This window comes from Mus caroli, unplaced genomic scaffold (assembly GCF_978045245.1).
Source record: "Mus caroli unplaced genomic scaffold, Mus_caroli_1 scaffold_6, whole genome shotgun sequence".
NCBI classification, from domain to species: Eukaryota; Metazoa; Chordata; class Mammalia; order Rodentia; family Muridae; genus Mus; species Mus caroli.
In genome coordinates, this window is record NW_028227261.1 from 60,639,238 (window position 1) to 60,661,650 (window position 22,413).

The 22,413-nt window shown below is 40.3% G+C and overlaps 1 protein-coding gene across 4 annotated transcripts in view; it reads left to right on the plus strand.

Annotated features, from left to right (window-relative positions):
* The window catches only part of Eqtn (equatorin), a 38,784-nt gene that overhangs the window by 2,991 nt on the left and 13,380 nt on the right, over positions 1–22,413 (plus strand). For 2 of the 4 annotated variants that reach the window (XM_021160553.2, XM_021160556.2), the window contains exons 5-8: positions 257–301; positions 1,402–1,461; positions 4,985–5,138; positions 10,152–10,663. In XM_021160553.2, the coding sequence (XP_021016212.1) occupies positions 257–301; positions 1,402–1,461; positions 4,985–5,138; positions 10,152–10,524 (632 nt within the window). In that variant the 3' untranslated portion in view covers positions 10,525–10,663. Of the gene's footprint in view, positions 1–256; positions 302–1,401; positions 1,462–4,984; positions 5,139–10,151; positions 10,664–22,413 lie in introns of those variants that run through there. The other 2 variants (XM_021160557.2, XM_021160554.3) reach the window with 2 other exon arrangements.

The window sequence follows — 22,413 nt, forward strand, 5'->3', positions numbered from 1 at the left end:
CTACTTGATTAAGGAATAAATGTGTCTCTGGTCACAATGATTAATGTTTCCTAAGATTATTTGAGGGAGGGTTTCAGAAATTGGGGGCTACAAACTCAAAATTACTGTTTTATTTTCTTGCCAAGATCATTGTTCCTTATGAGATATTGTGAAGCTATACAATCCAGGTTGACTCTCATAGGTTTTTTGAGTGAGTGTGTAATTAATTGCAGCGAATAGATGCTCATCCACTACCCCTGTTATCTCTTTTGAACAGCCTCAACCCCCAATGTCCCTGCATTTTGGACAATATTATCTAAAGGTAAATTAATATAGTGAGGTAACTGGGGAAATGTTTTGATTTTCTAACAGTTTATATAAGAAGACATTTATAACATTTTATATAAGAAAAACAAGACCGATTTAAGTATTTCTAACAATAATCCACAGATACGTGTTTACTGCCCCCTTATAATAGCAAATGTTGTACTCAGAGAAGTGATAGAAGTTGCACTTTGAGTGTTCTGTACCCAGAGTATGTTTCCTGCAGAGGTTGCAGTCTAGAGTGTATCTTAAAATCACGAAGACATGAGCTGGTATAGGGAAGTTGGTTTTCCTGTCTTTCGTTGTGTTGCAGGTAACTATCATGATCTTCTTATTTTCTAGCTTTGACTCCAGAAACAGATGAACCCAGATCAAAAAACCATCCAACTGAGTTCATGATTCAGCATTTAAACCAGGTTTCTGCCCAGTGCGGCTCCTCTGTGTTTGGAGTAGCATGTGCATAAACACGCGGAGATGCATGCATAAGTGAAAAGTATCAATGTATATTTTGTGCATGAAAGTAATGTGTGCAGCATAAATACACAAGTACACATACATGCAAAGTATAACGCACAGATCAATCTATGCTTGTGTATATTCTATGTGGATAAGAGATACACATTAACATAAGTGATATATGTATTACATACACATTATAAAAATGAAATACACACAATATTCACTAGCCCATAATTATTTGTATGTTTTGTATTTACATTCAGGATTTTCTACTCACTGAGATCTTTTTGTTACCATAAAGTCAGTATTTGTAGACTCTTCAAGGTCATTTGTCAGTATTGAGACAGCTTCAAATATTTTTAGTTTCCTCACCATCAGTCATACCTTGAACTGGCCCCTAAGCCTAGTAATGAATAGTTTTTTTAATGTCTCTAATAGTATGATGGACCCTATGGAAATTACACACATATTAGATAAGCTCTGTTTGAACATGCATTATAGAGATGTTCACTTTACAAAGCAACACTAAAATGAATAGTAAGAATGGATTTTACATATTATACACACCCCTTTATACACATGCAAGCATTTTAGTAAGTGAATGTTACTTATCATATCATCAACATACTGTTTTAACAGCTGTAAATGAAACAGCAGTGAGCATGGATGATAAAGATCAATTTTTTCAACCAATTCCAGGTAAGAACAAAGTACTTTAACTAATAGATGTGTAAATATCACCTGAATTTTAGTGGCTGCATTGTGAAACAACTCATAGCAAAGTGTATGTGGAAGAGTGTAATTGACAGCTAATGCCACATCAGAGAGGACAATGACTACAGTAGACTAATTATACCTCTCAAGTACTCTTGCTGTCCTTTTACCAATGACTGTTACTACATTCCAGTCTTCTGACTTACAATGTTGAGACAGATCGATATGCGAGTGATATATATATATATATATATATATATAATCATGTGTGTGTGTAATGATACATTAAAATATACACAATATATTTTTAAATGTATAGAATATATAAAATGTGTGTGTAATGGTATATTAAAATATACATAATATTTTTAATGTATTTCATAGATAGATAGATAGATAGATAGTCTTTTAAAAATAGGTTTTTCTTTAGAGTTTTAAGTTTAAAGAAAACAATAGCAAAGTCTATAGAGTTCCCATAGCCCACCCTTCTTTTGGTTTCTTTCTTCTTTTTTTTTTTTGCTGTTAAGACTTTGTGTGTGTGTGTGTGTGTATGTACCCCATGCATGTATGTACCTAAGGAGGCCAGAAGAGGGTATCAGATCCCTTGGAAGTGGAGTTACAGGTGGGTGTGAGCCTCCTGATATGGGTACCTAGAACGAAACTCCTAGTGTGGATGGAAAGTTATATTAAAAGGCAATGTTTTAATTTTCTTCAAACCCTTTGCCTTACAAGTAAATAACTAAAAATGATATACATTTAGTGGCATATCTAGGGTCTGTTTGCGCAGTTCTGTAATGACTTATTTTGCCTAGAGCTATTTTTAAAAAGTGGAGTGATGACAAATAACAGGCCAAATAACAAAGCAGGGATGGCAAATGATGGGTACCTTAGAAATATGTTGTCATCTCAGGGTGTTGCACTTAAGTAGCTAAATGTGAAGTGGCTTCCTACCATTTGCTGAGGACACATTATATATCAGGTGTACTGATATATACCCACACACACTATATACCATGTGTTCTGATATATATTTAATATATTTACATATACTATCAGGTATTCTTTTATATATTCACACACTATATATAGAATTTTCTGATATATAGTCACACACTATATGACGTGTTCTGGTATATATTCACACATACTATATATCAGATATTCTGATATATATCTATATATTGGGTGTTCTGGTGCTTTAGCCACCTTATGTGCGTTCTCCCACCATGCCTATTTTTTGAAGAATTTGGGGCATAAAGCAAAGGCCAGCTCAAATTTTGTAACTTTCAGTGGTTAGATATTCTAAAGCCTTCTCTGGTTCTGGCCTTCCCTTTGGTAAATATACTGTGTTAGAAAGAGTAAAAGATTTGCAGGAAAGGGAGGCAGAGCAAACTGCCCTTCATATGTACTTTGTTAGGAGAGTCCTAGGCAACCACAATGAAGCCTGAAGTAAAAGCAATTAGGAGAGACAGTGTCATGAACCGTAGGCCCCCATGATAGGGCCTTGAAAAGACACAGATCTTCCAGCTCCTGGAATGTAAGAAGGATACAGCTTCATGGCCATGGGCAGTTATGAGTCACTCTAAAGAGCTAGACCCTTCATTTTGATCAGCTTCCCTCAGATCAGAGAACAAAGGCAGGTTCTGACCTTTGTTTACAGTGTGGTAGATGAGTAATTTTATACCACTGCCCTAGTCTGGCTTACCTATGTGACTCCTCACACAGAGGCTTTAAGCAAGAGAGTAAAGGCTGTCTGGGGCCTACAAAATCACAGCAGTTTTCTATAACTCAGTCTCTGTCTTTCTACCATGTCGGGGCTGTGGCTTGATTTGAGGGGGACAGAACAGCAGCTAGAGTATCTTTTAAGATAACTTCATGAACCTACTTATAAAGACTTTGTAGCATCTTGATCCTAGCACTAGGGAAGTAGAGGCAGGCAGACCTCTGGGAGTTCAAGGCCATTAGCCTGTTCTACTTAGGGAATTCCAGAATAATCAGAACCCAGCCCCCACCCTCCAAAAAAGGCTTAGAAACTGTCTTAGATTAGGTGTTTGTTTGTTTATTTTGTTTTGTTTTGTTGCTGTGAAGAGACACCAGGACCAAGGCAACTCTTATAAAGAAAGGGCAATATTTAATTGAGGCCAGCTTACAGTTTCAGAGATTTAGTCCATTATAATCATGGTGGGAAACATGACAGCATCCAGGCAGACATGGTGCTGGAGGAGCTGAAAGTTGTCCAACTTGATCCAAAAACAGCAGAAGGTAACTGTCTTCTGCAGGCAGCCAGGATGGACTCTGATTCCACATTGGGCAAAGCTTGAGTACAGGAGACCTTGAAGCCTGCCCCCACAGTGACACACTTCCTCCAACAAGGCCACACATCCCTATGATCACTCCCTATGGCTAAGCACTGAAACAAATGAATCTGTGGGTGCCATACCTATTCAAACCACCATAGGAAATATAGGTGTATTAAAGGGGAACAGTTCATTTTAATATAATCTGCTTGAATATTCCCAAATGGGTCTCAAAGTCAGATAACAATCATTCACAACTGTACACATTTCATTCTTCTTGGACAATATAATTTTTTGTTTGTTGGTTGGTACTAGGGACTGAACCTTGCTCTCAAACATGCTAGCAAGCGCTCTACTGCTGGGTTATGACACAGGTACAATCATTAAAGTGTTCAAAAGTCAGAGAGCATTGACATGAGAATATATATTTACTTCTTACCTAAATATTACCTAGAAAGTCGTGAAGATGCCTGGGATGCTGGGAGTGGGCATGGGTGAACTGTGAGAAGGAAAGTTTCAGCGTTAAGTATATTTTAAGTCAGCCATATTTTCAAGAAGGTCAAACATCTGACAGGAAAGCAGTTTCATCGGATTTTATCAGATCCACAATGTTTCTGGAGCCAGACATGATTCTGTAATTTAACTCTTTTCAGGAATTTAAAAAAGTTATTTCTACTACTTTTGCAATATCAAGCACACTGAGTTTGTCTCTTAATAAAATGGCAAACTTATCTCTTAAGCCTTATAGAGGAAACCACCAAGACTACACACTTGTAATTCCAAAGAATCACCAGGGCATGCCAACAGCAGCACAGACACCTGCCCTTCCTCAAGAACCTGTGCCTTGAAAATTGTTCTAATAATCTCTTGAGGTGATAAGTTATTTAAAGTGGTTTCAAAGTAAAGCCAAGAAGAAAGGTTGTTACATTTAAAAAAAAATTGCCGTGAGTACCTTTGGGCTTAAAACCACATTTTGATTAGTAGAAAGATTTGCAAACTTGAGTGAGTCTATAAAATGGAGTTAAGCACAGCGATCCCAAGATGGTTATAAAAACGAGAGAGAAAGCGTGTCTGTGGCCTTCGCTTAGCCTTTGTCCGGCATAGGAAGAGTGGGCTGTGATGACAGGCAGATACATTCTGTGCTTCTGATCCCTTGAGGAAAGCATGCACAACGCTCAGTGTCCCACTGTGCTTTCTTTCTTTCCTCCCAGCCTCAGATTTGGATAATAGCAATGAAGACAAACTGTCAGAGCTCGAGGAAATCAAGCTCAAGTTAATGCTGGGAATCTCACTGATGACACTTATTCTCCTAATTCCCCTCTTGATATTCTGCTTTGCCACACTGTACAAACTGAGACACCTACGGTAAGCCTACTGGCCTTCGTGGTCTTCAGAATGAGCCTGTGGTGCCATGCGTCCCCCCTATCTTTAGTGGACTGATAGGAGTATGTTTCCTCTTCAGTAATGTGTAAGACATGCAGCTTGAATCCACTTCCTCTAAGCATTAGGAATGGGGGCCCTGTCTCAGGGAATATTTCACTGTTTTAAATAAACACACAGTTAATTAGGAAGGATGTGGAGGCTAGACAATGCTTCCTCCTTCTGTATACCTGCAAAAGAGCCCTGGAACACGAAGGCTATTTATTTTCTTCTAAGTCACTCATTCGCTTGGGATTTTACATTTTTAATTTTTTGGTAGCCTTGCTTAAGACCTCGAAACAGACAGAAAATCTGCAATTTTATGCCTTGAGGCTTAGACATTTGTTTAAAATAATAATTTCTATTTTCTTATAAAAATATTAAATTCCATTTGAACCTGAGGGCCTGATTGATCTCTTTATAACTCTTTTTGTACACTATCATAGATTACTTTAAACAACCCCACACAATTTTTTTAAACATTTTCTTAATTAGATATTTTCTTTATTTACATTTCGAATGTTATCACCTTTCCTGGTTTCTCCTCTGAAAGCCCTTAATCCCCTCCCTTCTTCCCCTGCTCACCAACCCACCCACACCTGCATCCTGGCCCTGGCATTCCCCTACACTGGGGCATAGAGCCTTCTCAGGACCAAGGGCCTCTCCTCCTATTGATGACTGACTAAGCCATCCTCTGCTACATATGCAGCTGGAGCCATGAGTCCCACCATGTGTACTCTTTGGTTGGCGGTTTAGTCCCTGGGAGCTCTGGGGGTACTGGTTAATTCGTATTGTTGTTCCTCCTATGGGGCTGCAAACCCCTTCAGCTCCATGGGTCCTTTAGACAGCTATAATAGGCTCTGTCAGCAAGCACTTGTTGGCATCCACAATAGTGTCTGGGTTTGGTGATTGTATATGGGATGGATCCCCAGGTCTGGCAGTCTCTGGATGGTCATTCCTTCAGTCTCTGCTCCATACTTTGTCTCTGTAACTCCTTCCATGGGTATTTTGTTCCCTCTCCTAAGAAGGATCAAAGAATTCCACTTTGCTCTTCCTTCTTCTTGAGTTTCATGTAGTTTATGAATTGTATCTTGGGTATTCTGAGCTTTGGGGCTAATATCCACTTATCAGTGAGTGCATATCATGTGTGTTCATTTGTGACTGGGTTACCTCACTCAGGATGATATTTTCTAGTTCCATCCATTTACCTAAGAATTTCATAAATTCATTGTTTTTAATAGCTGACTAGTACTCCATTGTGTAAATATACCACATTTTCTGGATATTGCTCTGTTGATGGGCATCTGGGTTGTTTCCAGCTCCTGGCTATTATAAATAAGGCTGCTATGAAAATAGTGGAACATGTGTCCTTATTACATGTTGGAGCATCTTCTGGGTATATGCTCAGGAGTGGTATTGCTGGTCATCCAGTAGTACTATGTCCAATTTTCTGAGGAACCACCAAACTGATTTCCAGAGTGGTTGTACCAGCTTTCAATCCCAACAGCAATGGAGGAGTGTTCCTCTTTCTCCATAACTTTGCCAGCATCTGCTGTCACCTGAGTTTTTGATCTTAGCCATTCTGACTGGTGTGAGGTGGAATCTCAGGGTTGTTTTGATTTGCATTTCCCTGATGTCTAAGGATGTTGAACATTTCTATAGGTCCTTCTCAGTCATTTGATATTCCTCAGTTGAGAATTCTTTATTTAGCTTTATACCCCATTTTTAATAGGGTTATTTGGTTCTCTGGAATCTAACTTCTTCAGTTCTTTGTATATATTGGATATTAGCCCTCTATCAGATGTAGGATTGGTAAAGATCTTTTCCCAATCTGTTGGTTGCCATTTTGCCCTATTGACAGTGTCCTTTGCCTTACAGAAGCTTTGCAATTTTATGAGGTCCCATTTGTCAATTCTTGATCTTAGAGCCTAAGCTATTGGTGTTCGGTTCAGGAAAATAAGTTTGGGTATATTGTGGCTTCATTTTCATTAAATTCCAAAAAGTCTTTTCTTTCTTTCTTTCTTCCTTGACCAAGTTATCACTGAGTAGAGTATTGTTCAGCTTCCATGTGTATTTGGGATTTCTATTGTTTATGTGGTTATTGAAGACCAGCCTTAGACCATGGTGATCTGATAGCATGCATGGGATTATTTCAATCTTCTTGTATCTGTTGAGGCCTGTTTTGTGACCGATTATATGATCAATTTTGGAGAAGGTACCGTGAGGTGCTCAGAAGAAGATATGTTCTTTTGTTTTAGGGTAAAATGTTCTATAGATAATCTGTTAAATCCATTTGTTTCATAACTTCTGTTAGTTTCACCGTTTCTATGTTTAGTTTCTGTTTCCATTGCTGAGAGTGGGGTGTTGAAGTCTCCCACTATTATTGTATGTGGTGCAATGTGTGCTTTGAGATTTAGAAAAGTTTCTTTTATGAGAGTGGGTGCCCATGGGCTGGAGAGATGGCTCAGACAGTTAAGAGCACCAACTGCGCTTCCAGAGGTCCTGAGTTCAAATCCCAGCAATCACATGGTGGCTCACAACCATCCCTAACAAGATCTGACACCTTCTTCATATAACAAATAAATATTTTTAAAAAATGAATGTGGGTGCCCTTGCATTTGGAGCATAGATGTTCAGAATAGAGAGTTCTTCTTGGTAGATTTTTTTCCTTTGATGGGTATGAAGTGTCCTTTCTTGTCTATTTTGATAACTTGAGGTTGAAAGTCCATTTTATTCAATATTAGAATGGCTACTTCAGCTTGTTTCTTGAAGAATTGTTTTCCAGCCTTTTACTCTGAGGTATTGTCTGTCTTTGTTAATGAGGTGGGTTTCCTGTATGCAGCAAAATGTTGGGTCCTGTTTATGTATCCAGTCTGTTAGTCTATGTCTTTTTATTGGGGAATTGACTGCACTGATATTAAGAGACATTAAGGAAAACAGATTGTGGCTTCCTGTTATTTTTGTTGTTAGAAGTGGAATTAGGTTTTATGTGGTTATCTTCTTTTTAGTTTGTTAAAAGTAGACTATTTTCTTGCTTTTTCTAGGGTATAGTTTCCCTCCTTATGTTGGAGTTTTTCACTTATTATCCTTTGAAGGGCTGGATTTGTGGAGAGATATTGTGTAAATTTGTTTTTGTCGTGGAATATCTTGGTTTCTCCATATATGGTAATTGAGATTTTTGCTGGGTATAGTAGCCTGGGCTCGAATTTGTGTTCTTTTAGGGTCTGAATGACATCTGCCGAGGATCTTCTGGCTTTCATAGTTTCTGGCAAGAAGTCTGGTGTAATTCTAATAGGTCTGCCTTTATATGTTACTTGACCTTTTTCCCATACTGCTTGTAATAGTCTTTCTTTGTTTAGTGCATTTGGTATTTTGATTATTAAGTGACAGGAGAATTTTTTTTTTCTGATCCAATCTATTAGGCATTCTGTAGGCTTCTTGTGTGTTCATAGGCATCTCTTTCTTTAGGTTAGGGAAGTTCTCTTCTATAATTTTGTTGAAGATATTTACTGGCCCTTTAAGTTGGGAACTTAGCTCTTTTCTATACCTATTATCCTTAGGTTTGGTCTTCTCATTTTGTCCTGGATTTCCTGGAAGTTTTGAGTTAGGAGCTTTTTGCATTTTGCATTTTCTTTGATTGTTGTGTCAGTGTTTTCTTTGGTATCTTCTGTGCCTGAGATTCTCTCTTCTATCTCTTGTATTCTCTTGGTGATGCTTGCATCTATGTCTCCTGATCTCTTTCGTGGGTTTTCTATCTCCAGAGTTGTCTTCCTTTGTGATTTCTTTATTGTTTCTACTTACATTTTTAGATGCTGGATGGTTTTGTTCAATTCCTTCACCTGTTTGGTTGTGTTTTCTTGTTATTCTTTAGGGGATTTTTGTGTTTCCTCTTTAAAGGCTTCTAGCTGTTTACCTGTGTTCTGTAATTCTTTAAGAGATTTTTATGTTTCCTCTTTAAGGGCTTCTACATGTTTGCTTGTGTTCTCCTGTATTTCTTTAAGGGAGTTATTTATGTCCTTCTTGCTATCAGCATCATGAGATATGATTTTTAAATCCACATCTTGCTTTTCCTGTGTGTTGATGTATCCAGGACTTGAAATGGTAGGAGAACTGGGTTCTGATGGTGCCAAGTTGTTGTGGTTTCTGTTGGTAAGATTCTTGTATTTGTCTTTTGCCATCTGGTTATCTCTAGTTTTAGATGTTCTTGCTGTCTCTGGCTGGAGCTTGTTCCTCCTGTGGGTCTCTAAGTTTGTGTCAGCACTCCTGGGAGACCAGCTCTCTCCTGGCACAACTTGTGTACAGAGGGCTCTGGAACAACCCAAGCTCTGTGTGCAGATGGTGACTGGAATGATCCTGTCCCAGCTGCTCCACTGTTCTTGCGCCCCATGTGCTCCTCACAGCCCAGCTCCAGACAGTTATTGGAGAGAAAGTGGCTATCTCACCTCCGAGCCTGGGAATGAAAACACTCCTGGGAGAACAGGTCTCTCCTGGCAGGACCTGTGCACAGTGGGCTGTGGACAGTCTCAGCTCTCAGGTGCAGATAGTGGGCTGGAAGGCACATAGTTGCTTTTTAATGTTCACAATTATCATTAATATTGTTCTTTTGACTGTGTTGCTTTGATGATGTATTCCTCTGATCCATTAAACCTGTAAAGTTAGATGTTTATTCCCCCTAATTCAATTTCCCTTTGTGTTTCTTGGTAAGCATTTATTAATTAAGTTACTTTTATTAATTGGCTTTTAAGTTCTAATATTGCAGTTTGATATAGGCTGCATACACCAGATATTGCTAGTTTATTCACAAGAGGATTAAGTACAATGTAACTATAATGAAAGAAAAACTATACCATTTGCATTAATTAAGTAACACAGTGGACATAATCCATTTGTTGTAACTTCTGATTTGAATCATAAGTCTATGCAACTAAAGACCACTCTTGGTGTGTGTTCTCTTTTTAGTGACAAAAGTTATGAGAGTCAATACTCCGTCAACCCAGAGCTGGCAACTCTGTCTTACTTCCATCCAACAGAAGGTGTGTCAGATACATCTTTTTCGAAAAGTGCAGAGAGCAACTCTTATTGGGGCCGCAATTCTTCAGAGATGAGGCGATCGAGGACAAGAAGGTCAAAATCTAAACCTATGGATTTTTCTGCAGGCTCCAATCAAACTGTCTTAACCGATGAGTCAAGCTTCCTCCCTCCTGAGGAGACAAGATTCCTCCTTCCTGAGGAGCCGGGTAAGGAGCTCATCGTTGAGAGAGGCCATATGCAGGCAATGAATGAGATTGATGCCCAGCTGTTGTTGAACAAGGAAGGATCACTGAATAATTAACTATAAGTATTTGGCTATAAAAACAGATCTTTGTGTGTCCCATAAATGTTCTCATTTTGATACTGCACATTTCAGAGAAATATATCTACATTTCTACGTCCTATATCTACATTGTCTGACATCCCAAGGACATATTCAATAAAAACTATCACAGTTATTTTTATAAGAATTATTTAAATGAAAATGTACAAGGAAATCATTTAAGGGAAACTTGTGAAATAAACCCTTCAAATAGTCTAGAGACTATGACAGGTCTTCAAGGCTGGAGGTAGCTCAGTGATAGACCACTTGCCTAGTTTGGCCAAGACCACCTTGGAGCCATCAATCCACCCATCCTTAGGTCAATAAAACACTAAGGTTCATCTTTAAATGAGGGCATTTACATCTTTACTGTTTACATCTACATCAAAGCAGAAACCGTCTGGCCTATGTTTCATTAGCTAAACAGTGGTACCAACAAGAGAGAAAACTGGCATTCTTGAGTTGTTTTGAAGTTATGCAGCTGCTCTCACTGGTCAGGAAGAAAAACATGGCTGGCAAGATAGCTCAGCTGGAAAGTGCTTGCCATATGCAAGCCTAACCACCTGAGTTAGATCCTGGAACCCACCGCGGAATGAGCAAACCAGGACTCAATCCCTGCTTGTCCTGATATCTCTAGGCATCCTGTGGCATGGGCACAAGTGCATGCACAAACATGATAATAAAGAAAACATTTCCTCCATTTCTAAAGTACCTGTAATCTTTGGGGATAACATGTGCCTATAAATCACAGAAGAGATCATTTCATCAGGGAATTTCCTAGAGAAATTTACAGCTCTCTCTCCCACCAGTCCCAGGCACCCAGAATCATTGTGCTTTAACTGGGAAAACCCCTCAAAGCCTGACTCAAGTTTACTAATCACTATAGAAGCTATCTATACAAAGGCTATTTCAATTTACTGTGTCTGTAAGTGGGACCATCTTAGGGCATGCAGCAGGTCAGTTGTAGGTATGTATGTGGATGTGGAGAAGACCCAAGGCAGATGTCACTGCTTTTATCAGCCCTCTTCTTGCCAACAGGCTTCCATTTACTGGTTGTCAGACACTTTGCATCACACTGAGGTACACCATGCTACGAAAGGCGCATTTATTTTACAAATCAAATTATGTATTTTACAAATTACAAATCTCATGGGTTGTGAGTGTGCTTAGTAGGATGCTTCTGCAGCATGCAGCGGGCCCTGGTTTCCGTCATCAGTACCGAATAAAGCTAGGCATTAGTGGTACACACCTTTAATGCCAACACGGGGGCGGGAGAGGTAGGAGGATCAGGAGATTAAGGTTATTTTTTATTACATAGGGAGTCTGAGGCCATCCTGGGATACAAAATACCCTGTCTTAAACACATGGGATCTCAGGTGAGCCAGGGTCATGCCTTCCTTGAGTTCCTTTGCTTGAGAGTGGCTATGATCCACAAAAAGTCAAAGGGCCTTAAGAACAAGAAAGTCCAAAGGACATCAGTTTTCCCAGTGTTATTTCAGCTCAGAAGTCCTTTTTACTATCTTTGGCTTAGGAAGCTGTTTCTTCTTCCCTGTGAAGCATTACACTTATCTTCCCTGCCTCTTTGAGAGTCTTTTACTCTCTCCCTCTTTTCTTCAGACTCTGTTTCACTCACCATTGGTTGAGAGGGCAATGAGCCTCCACCTTTGAGTGGTTGTGGACTATATATAAGCCTCTACGCATGAGAGAAAATCCATCACAGGACAGGTGCTCACTTTCCTGATCCTGCCCAATAGTGGACAGTTTCTGAGCCATGGTGGGTAGCCCTGAGCACCAGCTCCCCTCTGCCAGTTCCCTTTGCCATTTCTCGGGCCTTTCTGACAGTTCTAGGGCTGGATTCAAGCCTGTATAATGGCAGTTCAGGCACCTGAAGTCATGAAGGTGGGTGAGGGGTCAGTGAGCTAAAATGGCTGCAAGTGCTTAGATATAGCAAGGCACTAAGGAGTCCAGTTGAGTCTCCGGGTGTGGAAGGGTTTTGTGGGCAGATGTCACGTAGAGACACTAAGGCTGCTAATAGTCTCTCATTTTTCTTGTGTGAAAACAGATGCAAAGGATCTCAAATCAAAGCATTTCTAGTTGTGAAACAAAGAATTACAAGGACGGTTAATGACTTTAGTATTATTCTTACTAAAATGGGCAAAAGCAACATGTTAACTATGTTTTGAAAGTCATCTGAGCAGTGTAGCCCAGTTATAGAACCCTGGTCTGGCATGTACAAGGCCCCGGGTTTCATCCCCAGCACCACAAAAACAAAAACAATGGTAAAAAAACAAAACAAAGCAAACAAACAAACAAACAAAAAAACACCACCTGGTTTTCCAGACTCCCGACACAGCTTATAGATATTTAGATAGGACAGTCGGGTTGTTTGAGGAAGCTGGGTGAAGGTACATGAAGGATGTTGGTCAGTCTCCTCTGCTTTACTGTAGAAATGAGATGACAGCATACAGTCCACTGCTGATCCTCTATGCTGTCAATAAACCTGCATTTCCTGAGCTTGCTTCCTAGACCGCCTGGCTCGCTTTTCTCCAGCAGCTGATGGGTATCTCCCCATTCTAAAGTGCCCAGGTCTCCTCAGTGCTTCCTAGGATGACACTCACTCAACCTTCGAGAAGTGCTTTATGTTCTGCCTTGCAGTAGCTTGGGTTGCATCGTATCACTTCTGCTCAGTGTTTCCTTCTGCTTGTACTATGGGCCAGTTTTACAGACTGGCTGAGGTAGGTGAGAGAACTTGCCTGAGACCTCGGAATCAAACCAGGAGTCCCTCCCCGCAAGTCTGCCCAGCATTACCCTAAAGAGCCAGCCTTCTTCTCAGTTCCTTCCTGTGTCAAGTCCAGAGGTATGCCTAACAGTGAGATGCTGCGGACCTTTCATGGAAGGGGGGTTTCTGTGTGTTTTGGAGGTGGTCTCACAGTTCCAGAAGTCCTGGTGTGGCAGAGCTGACCTAGTGATGTTTAGGAAGCTGGCTGAGGAGGCTGTCCTTCAGGGCAAGAAAAACCCAGCATCTGCCTTGTGATCTCTAGGGTTCCTTCAAGGTGTGGGGCACAAGGGCTGTTGGGAATGGGAGTGGTGGGTACTGATGAGGCTGAAGAAAGGTGCTTTGAAGGCTTGGAGCAGCATGGTAAATGTGTGATGGTGATGTCCCCAACCATCTCACATGTGAAATCATTATAAGGAATGTTCTGTGCTCTGGGGAGAGGTGGGGCAGGGGACTTTGTTGACAGTTGGACCTGAACATTGAGACTTGCAAATATTCTATGTTGCCTTATAAAGCAATTACCAATCTTCTGCAGACGAACCTCAATTGGGTCTCCGATCTGCAGGGAATGGGGTTCTGGTTACAGGTGAGCAAGGAGTTGGCGAATGACAAGCAAATACGAACACAAGGGAGTGCTGTATCTGGATGTACTTTCACAAAACGAGCACCAGTCTTATATTACAGAAGAAAAACAAGAAGGCTAGGTGAATACATCTGTCAAGGTACACTGGTTCTTAACACAAAACAACAACAACAACAAAATGCACACATAAAAAGATGGCAGGAGCCAGACCTTGTTTACAACTGAGAATAGGAACAACCCTTAATTAAAATCAGCTAAACACAGGAACCAGGTGAATGCTCTGATACAATGCTAGTCTATTGTTAAACGCACCACCAGGGGTCCTTTAGTAAATACCTGATTATGCTATTCTTCTGGGCCTAGTAAAAAACCTGCACCAGGGGAATTCCATTCTACTAACCCTTTCATGAATAATATACTACAACCCACCTATTTCCTAGGCTATTGTGTATTCCCTTGTTTGGGTGTGACTTGGCTTTTGCCCTAAGTAATTACTATGTAGACTAGCCCTGAGCTTTCTAGCTCTATTCAAGTTAATTGTAATGCCTGATTATTTTCACTGTCTCTACTAGAAGTAAAATGGAGTGTTACTGAATAGGTAACATTCTTACTGAATTCCAAGCTCAGTGTCAGCTTCAAGGACTTTCTAGGACATTGGAACATTAAAGGCACTTATAATAAAACAATACTGAAAGAGAGCACACGAACCCAGACACCAGATTAACTTGGGGACAGGTTTTGAGTGTATGTGCTATGGGAGTACCAAGGTTCCAGGAGGCTAAGTTTCCATGAAACTCTTTGCCTCAGGACTGCTTCCAGGTTCCTAAAAGCTGTCAAGCAGACTTTACTGGAGTGGATGTAGCACCAATCAAAAGTAGCATTTTCCTAGCCAGGAAGAACTAAGGTGGTTCTGATGCAGAAGCTATCCTGTGGGTCGTAAGATTTAAAAAACACCCTGGTAAAAACTCTTAAATTGTTGACATATCACAGCAAGGCTGAGGTTAAAAGGAAGACTAAGGGTTAACAAGGGAATATTTGGAATACTGAAGCACATGAGTGAGGTACTTCAATAGATAAGATGGCAGGAGCCTGAGTGGAAAGACACACACACACACACACACACTCACTCACACACACACACACATACACACACATGTCCCCAATGCCAGTGAAAGACAAGCGCAGATTCTATGCCTTTATTTTCTTGTTTATAATGCAGCTGATGGTAACATTAAATTGCCCGTCAGAAAGGCTTCTAATGAGAGGCTTCTGCGAAAGAGACCACCTCAGACTACCCCAAATAGCTAAATGTGGGATAACCAAGAAAATCTACAGCTACATCTTGTTGACTGTGATCATTAACTCTTTTTCCACAGTAAAGCTACATGCTTGTCATATGAATGTGGGAACAAGGAGACCTTAGTGTAGTTAGCAACACTAGAGACACCAGCGAAGGTCAGACAGTAGTGATGCCAACCAAATGACCGATAGTGTCAAGCAAAAATCTAGCAAAGATGGAGGCAAGACATTGTAGGGCTTCAACTGTCCGTAACAGGATCAGCATCCATCCGAGGAACAGAGCATGATTGTCTCCTTGGTTGGGCCAAAAAGACATGCCCTATTGGCTCTGGTCCACCTTAGCCCAGAGAATGGACTAATCCTAATAGAGCTTACCTCAGCCCTGGTCAAGTTTCTATCACGGACATTTAACTTGCAACAAAGGAATTCCACAGCTTTCCCCTCCTTTCCTGGATGAATGGAAGCCCTCTCTCTAAAGTTTTATTTTTCCTTGATTTTCTCACTTTTCCTCAATTTCTCACTTTTGTGTAATTTTTCTTAATGAAACTTGCTTCCATTTTTACAAACTCCCACAAGATTCTGACAACAAACCCAGAGCCAATGTCTCTGGTTGATCTTTAGTGTCCATTCGGTGTCCAACACCTCAGAACCCTGGATTAAGTGTGACTCGGCTAAGAAAAGTGATTGCTTGTCTTACTCAAAACCCTGCAACAGCTGAAGCTGTTTATCTAAAACAGCTTCTGGTGAGATGGTAACGTTTAAACTGCAGAATGAGGAGACTCTTGTTTCTCATGGTACTGTTTAACAACACTTTCCAAATTTTAGCAGCCAGTAAACTCAACTTATGCCAACATGTATTTCTGGCTGAGTAGCCAAGCTCATTTAAAGAGAAAGTAAAACCCAGATGTTAAATTTAGATCCTGTGATTGCTAGCATTGTCTGATCTCTGCTTCCTTCTTTTCCAAGCAGTTATCTTCCCAGTATATTGTTTTGGATTTCAGTAGATTTCTTAATAGACTATGATCAGCAAGTTGAAGGCTGTGGATCCCAGGGGAAACTTATTGTGTAAAAAGGATGCATGTGTTATCAAAACCTGCAGATTATCTAAAGTAAATTCAGAGTTCTAAGAGCATAATTAGACCCCATCTTATTTCTGAAATGCGTTTGGGAGAAATGATAGTTACATAATTAATAAAGGAAAATGGATCTTTGAAAGGGGAAGAAAAACATTATTATTCTAGTAAAACCAGGAGGTACGCCTAGGGGTGGCATGGCCCAGCCAGTTCTACAGTTCATGGGTTGTGTCACTATCCAGTTTTTCTCAGGACTGTGGATCCATATGCTTAAGAATTTTGTTTGCTAATTCTGAAATTTGGGTGGTGGGTGGAAATGGCCATCATTTGGTGACTGAAGCTCTTTGGTCAGAATCTCAAGAGAGATGAACCAAAGCCTGGTGAGCTTGATGTTTTACACACCATTTTGTTGTAGACAAAGGAACTGCTTTGCTGGGTGAAGCTGTGTGCAGTTCTGTGAGTTGATCGTCTATTTGAAGTGTCCAGTTGTCACTGGTTGGTAATAAAGTGAGTAGCTTATATCTACAAATGTTATATGTTCAATAGTGTAGTTTGTAAATGAGGCTGGTATTCTATTACATTACTCAACTGTATTAAGGCAAGTGTGTAGGCTAAAGTGGAATAATTATTTCTTTTTGCCACTCATCTAGAGCTTAAAAATATTTGTCATATTGCAAAAGCATTTCTTGACCCAAAAAGAACTGCACAGACTCCCAAAATGGATGTGTGTCCTTTAGTTGCTTATCTCCCTCCATGTGACACAAAATGTCACATACATTTCCTGCTTTCCTTTGTACTTAGGACCTTATCATCCACCAGGGGGCAGAAATGGGAAGTAAATGACCACAGTCCTACTGAGCCATTTTCCACTGTCTGACATTTTCATTAAAAACAGCTTTATTGACATTGTTGAATTTTTCATCACAAATTGATGCCTATTTTTATCATTTGGAGACTCAGAATTGTAAATTCAGTTACCCAGTCAAAGTCACTTATTTTCCCCAAGTCAAGAACTACTGCCCTTTATGATCGTCATTCAGACATGCAGAAGAAGAGCCAATTTTCCAAAGATTTTCTAACATTTGTACTTCAGTTACGGTTAGATAAGGGGACAGACACAGCCACCTTTCAGTTGTCACCCTGTGATGCTGTGTCTGTGCCATGATTTTGTGTTTGTGTGTCATTGGTGGCTTCATTTGGAAATGGCCCTCAGGAGTACTGTCAGGTGCCATCCAGAGAAAACACTTGCTAGGGAAGACTTGTTCAGTTGATGGAGGAGAGATTGGAGAATAGTTCTGAACTCATTGGCATGGGGAAAGACTTTCTGAACAGACACTGTTAGCACAGGCACTCAGATCAACATCAAGAGTACAACTCAATTAAAAGTGGAGTACAGATCTAAACAGAATTTTCAAAAGAGGAAACTTGAATGAAGATGCACTTAAGGATGGCACCCAAGAATCACTGGGGGTGACCGTAGCTGTGACTCACAGAATTGGGGATATGGAGTCTGAAGAGGCCACCCCCTGTAGCCAGGCAGGAACTCCAGTGGAGCAATAGGGCTATCAACCCATCTTCAAAACTTTCAAACCAAAATTTATCCTGTCTACAAGGAATGCAGGGACAGGGGATGGAACAGAAACTGAGAGAATGCCCAACCAATAACTGGCCCAACTTGATACCCATCCTATGGGCAAACACCAAACCCTGACACGATTAATGATACTCCATTATGCTTGTACACAGGAACCTAGCATGGCTGTCCTCTGAGAGGCTCCTCCCAGAAGCTGACTCAGACAGATGCAGATACCCACAGCCAAACAGTGGATGGAGCTTGGGGACTCTTATGGAAGAATAGGGGGAAGGATTGCAGGCCTGAAGGGGATAGGAACTTCTCAGGAAGACCAACAGAGTCAACTAGCCTGGACCCTTGGAGTTCTCAGAGACTGAACTACCAACCAAAGAACTGGCTGGACCTATGCCTCCCCGCACATATGTAGCAGATGTGTAGCTTGCTCTTCATGTGGGTCTGGAACAAATGGAGCTGGGCTATCCCAAAAGCTGTTGCCTGTCCTTGGGATATGTTCTTCTAGCTGAGATGCCTTGTCTGGCCTCGGGAGGGGGGGTGGGGGGGGAGAGGAAGCACTTACCCTCGGAGACTTGATATGCCAGGGTAGGGGGGATACCCAGGGGCTCCCCACATGCTCAGAGGAGAAGGGGAGGGAAATGGGGAGGGATGGTGGGAGGATATGACTGGGAGGGGGCCAGTAAAGTGAGTAAGTAAATAAAATAAAATAAAATAATATAATTGCAACCTATTTCAAATTAATATTTATAAAACTTGAATCTATATATCATGTAATTAATTTTCAATAAAATCATGACATGCACTTCAGCCATTTTATATAGTATACTAACTGATGGATTCATTCTATGCTGCAACTTCATGAATTGATAATGTTAAATTAGATTTCATATAATTATTATTTGCAAGTTTCTCCTTGTGGGTTTTTATGTTATTTCTTTTGTTCACTTATTAAATATAATCAGTGTAAAAAAATATTCAACATCCTTAGACATTAAGGGGAATACAAATCAAAACGACTCTGTCATTTCATTTTATACCAATAAGAATGGCCAATAAGGATGTGCAGTAAGGGGACACTCATCCATTGCTGGTGGGAGAGCAGAATTGTACAGCCATGGAGGAGCGTACCCACTGTTCCACATTCTTGCCATCAAAAGCGGCCACTTGTGTTATTGATCTTAGCCATTCTGACAAGATGGAATCTCAAAGTACTTTTGATTTGCTTTTCCCTCCTGGATAAAGATGTCCAACATTTCTCTGTTTCTCGGCCAGTTGAGATTGTTCTGTTGAAAATTAGACCTGTACCTCTTTTTAACTGGATGATTTGGGGTTTTGTTCAGATGTGAAGTTGGTGAAAATCTTTTCCTGTTTCTGTAAATCTCAACCCAAATATGGCCCGGCAATGAAAACACAACTCAATTAATATGATTACATGCTGTGCACCTAGATTGGGCAGATCTACCGCTACATTACCATCTTCCACAGCGTATGAGACCCCTTAGAGCTTGCAGTTTCTCCAGGCCATGTTCTTCTGCTCTGCTTTTCTTCTTCTTCCTCCTCTTCTGTGTCCTCTCTCCCATTTTCTCCTTTTTCTCTCTCCCACCTTCCCTTTTATCTGCCCAATCATCAGCTCTCCTTTATTTTACAAATTAAGGTGGGAAGCAGGTTTACCCGAAATCACCTGAGTACTGACTCATTCCTTGTTGGAAGCCACTCATAGCAGAACGGAATTAACTTCAAATATAATTTGCCCCTATCCATAACATTTTCCCATTCTGTGGGCTGCCCTATTGTCCAATTGATGTTGTCCTTTGCCTTACAGAAATCTTTCAGTTTTATGAAGTCCCATTTATTAATTGTTGGTCTTAGTGCTTACATTATCCGTGTTTTGGTCAGAAATTGTCTCCTGTGCCAATGTGTTCAAGGCTATTCCTCACTTTCTCCTCTATTAGGTTCAGTGTATCTGACTTTATGTTGAAGTCTTTGTTCCACTTGGAATTGAGTTTTGTGTAAGGTGATAAGTACACATCTATTTGCATTCTGCAGTATGCAGACATCCAGTCTGACTAGCACTATTAGTTGAAGATGCTTTCTTTTTTCCATTGTATAATTCTGGCTTCTTTATCAAAAATTAGGTGTCCATAAGTGTGTGAATTTAATGTCTGGGCCTTCAATTTGATTCCATTAGTTAACATTGTTGTTTTTATGCCAATACCATGTGGTTTTTATTACTGTAGATCTGTAGTACAATTTGAAATCAGGGATGGTGATACCTGCATATTCCTTTTATTATTCAGGATTGTCTGTTTGTCCTGTTTGTTGTTGTTGTTTCGCTTTCTGGGGTTTTTTTTTTTGTTTGTTTTGTTTTGGGGGGTTTTTTTGTTTCTTTTTTTGTTTTTGTTGTTTGTTTTGCTTTTCCATATGAAATTGAGAATTGTCATTTGAAAATCTGTAAATAATTGTGTTGGAATTTTAATGGACATTGCATTGAATCTATAGATTCCTTTGTAGGATGGCCATTTTTACTATGTTAATCCTATCAACCCAGCATTTTGTTAATTTGGATATTCTTTTTTTTTTTTTTTTTTTTTGGTTTTTCGAGACAGGGTTTTTCTGTATAGCCCTGGCTGTCCTGGAACTCACTCTGTAGACCAGACTGGCCTCGAACTCAGAAATCCGCCTGTCTCTGCCTCCCAAGTGCTGGGACTAAAGGCGTGTGCCACCATGCCCTGCTTAATTAGGATATTCTTTCTCTGTGTTTTAGTTCATTTGGGTAATGTTTTGACTAGCTTGTTGATATTCTCAAAGAACCAACTCTTTGTATAATTGATTCTTCCTATTCTCTTTGATTCTAGTTTATTGATTTCAGCCCTGAGTTTGATTATTTCCTGCCATCAACTCCTCTTGGGTGCATTTGCTTCTTCTTCTTTTTTTTTTTAATTTTTAATATTTTTATTACATATTTTCCTCAATTACATTTCCAATGCTATCCCAAAAGTCCCCCATAGCGCCCCCCACTTCCCTACCCACCCATTCCCTTTCTTTTGGCCCTGGCATTCCCCTATATTGGGGCATATAAAGTTTGCAAGTCCAATGGGCCTCTCTTTCCATTGATGGCGGACTAGGCCATCTTTCGATACATATGCAGCTAGAGACAAGAGCTCCAGGGTTCTGGTTAGTACATCATGTTGTTCCAGCAATAGGGTTGCAGATCCCTTTAGCTCCTTGGGTACTTTCTCTACCTTCTCCATTGGGAGCCCTGTGATACATCCAATAGCTGTCTGTGAACATCCACTCCTGTGTTTGCTAGGCCCCGGCATTGTCTCACAAGAGACAGCTATATCTGGGTCCTTTCAGCAAAATCTTGCTAGTGTATGCAATGGTGTCAGCGTTTGGAAGCTGATTATGGGATGGATCCCTGGATATGGCAGTCTTTAGATGGTCCATCCTTTCTTCACAGCTCCAAACTTTATCTCTATAACTCTTTCCATGGGTGTTTTGTTCCCAATTCCAAGAAGGGGCAAAGTGTCCACACTTTGGTCTTCGTTCTTCTTGAGTTTCATGCGTTTAACAAATTGTATCTTATATCTTGTGTATCCTAAGTTTTTGGGCTAATATCCACTTATCAGTGAGTACATATTGTGTGAGTTCCTTTGTGAATATGATACCTCACTCAGGATGATGCCCTCCAGATCCATCCATTTGCCTAGGAATTTCATAAATTCATTCTTTTTAATAGCTGAGGAGTACTCCATTGTGTAAATGTACCATAATTTCTGTATCCATTCCTCTGTTGAGGGACATCTGGGTTCTTTCCAGCTTCTGGCTATTATAAATAGGGCTGCTATGAACATAGTGGAGCATGTGTCCTTCTTACCGGTTGGGACATCTTCTGGATATATGCCCAGGAGAGGTATTGCTGGATCCTCCGGTAGTACTATGTCCAATTTTCTGAGGAACTGCCAGACTGATTTCCAGAGTGGTTGTACAAGCTTGCAATCCCACCAACAATGGAGGAGTGTTCCTCTTTCTCCACATCCTCGCCAGCATCTGCTGTCACCTGAATTTTTGATCTTAGCCATTCTGACTGGTGTGAGGTGGAATCTCAGGGTTGTTTTGATTTGCATTTCCCTGATGATTAAGGATGTTGAACATTTTTTCAGGTGCTTCTCTGCCATTCGGTATTCCTCAGGTGAGAATTCTTTGTTCAGTTCTGAGCCCCATTTTTTAATGGGGTTATTTGACTTTCTGGAGTCCACCTTCTTGAGTTCTTTATATATATTGGATATTAGTCCCTTATCTGATTTAGGATAGGTGAAGATCCTTTCCCAATCTGTTGGTGGTTTTTTTGTCTTATTGATGGTGTCTTTAGCCTTGCAGAAGCTTTGTAGTTTCATGAGGTCCCACTTGTCAATTCTCGATCTTACAGCACAAGCCATTACTGTTCTATTCAGGAATTTTTCCCCTGTGCCCATATCTTCAAGGCTTTTCCCCACTTTCTCCTCTATAAGTTTCAGTGTCTCTGGTTTTATGTGAAGTTCCTTGATCC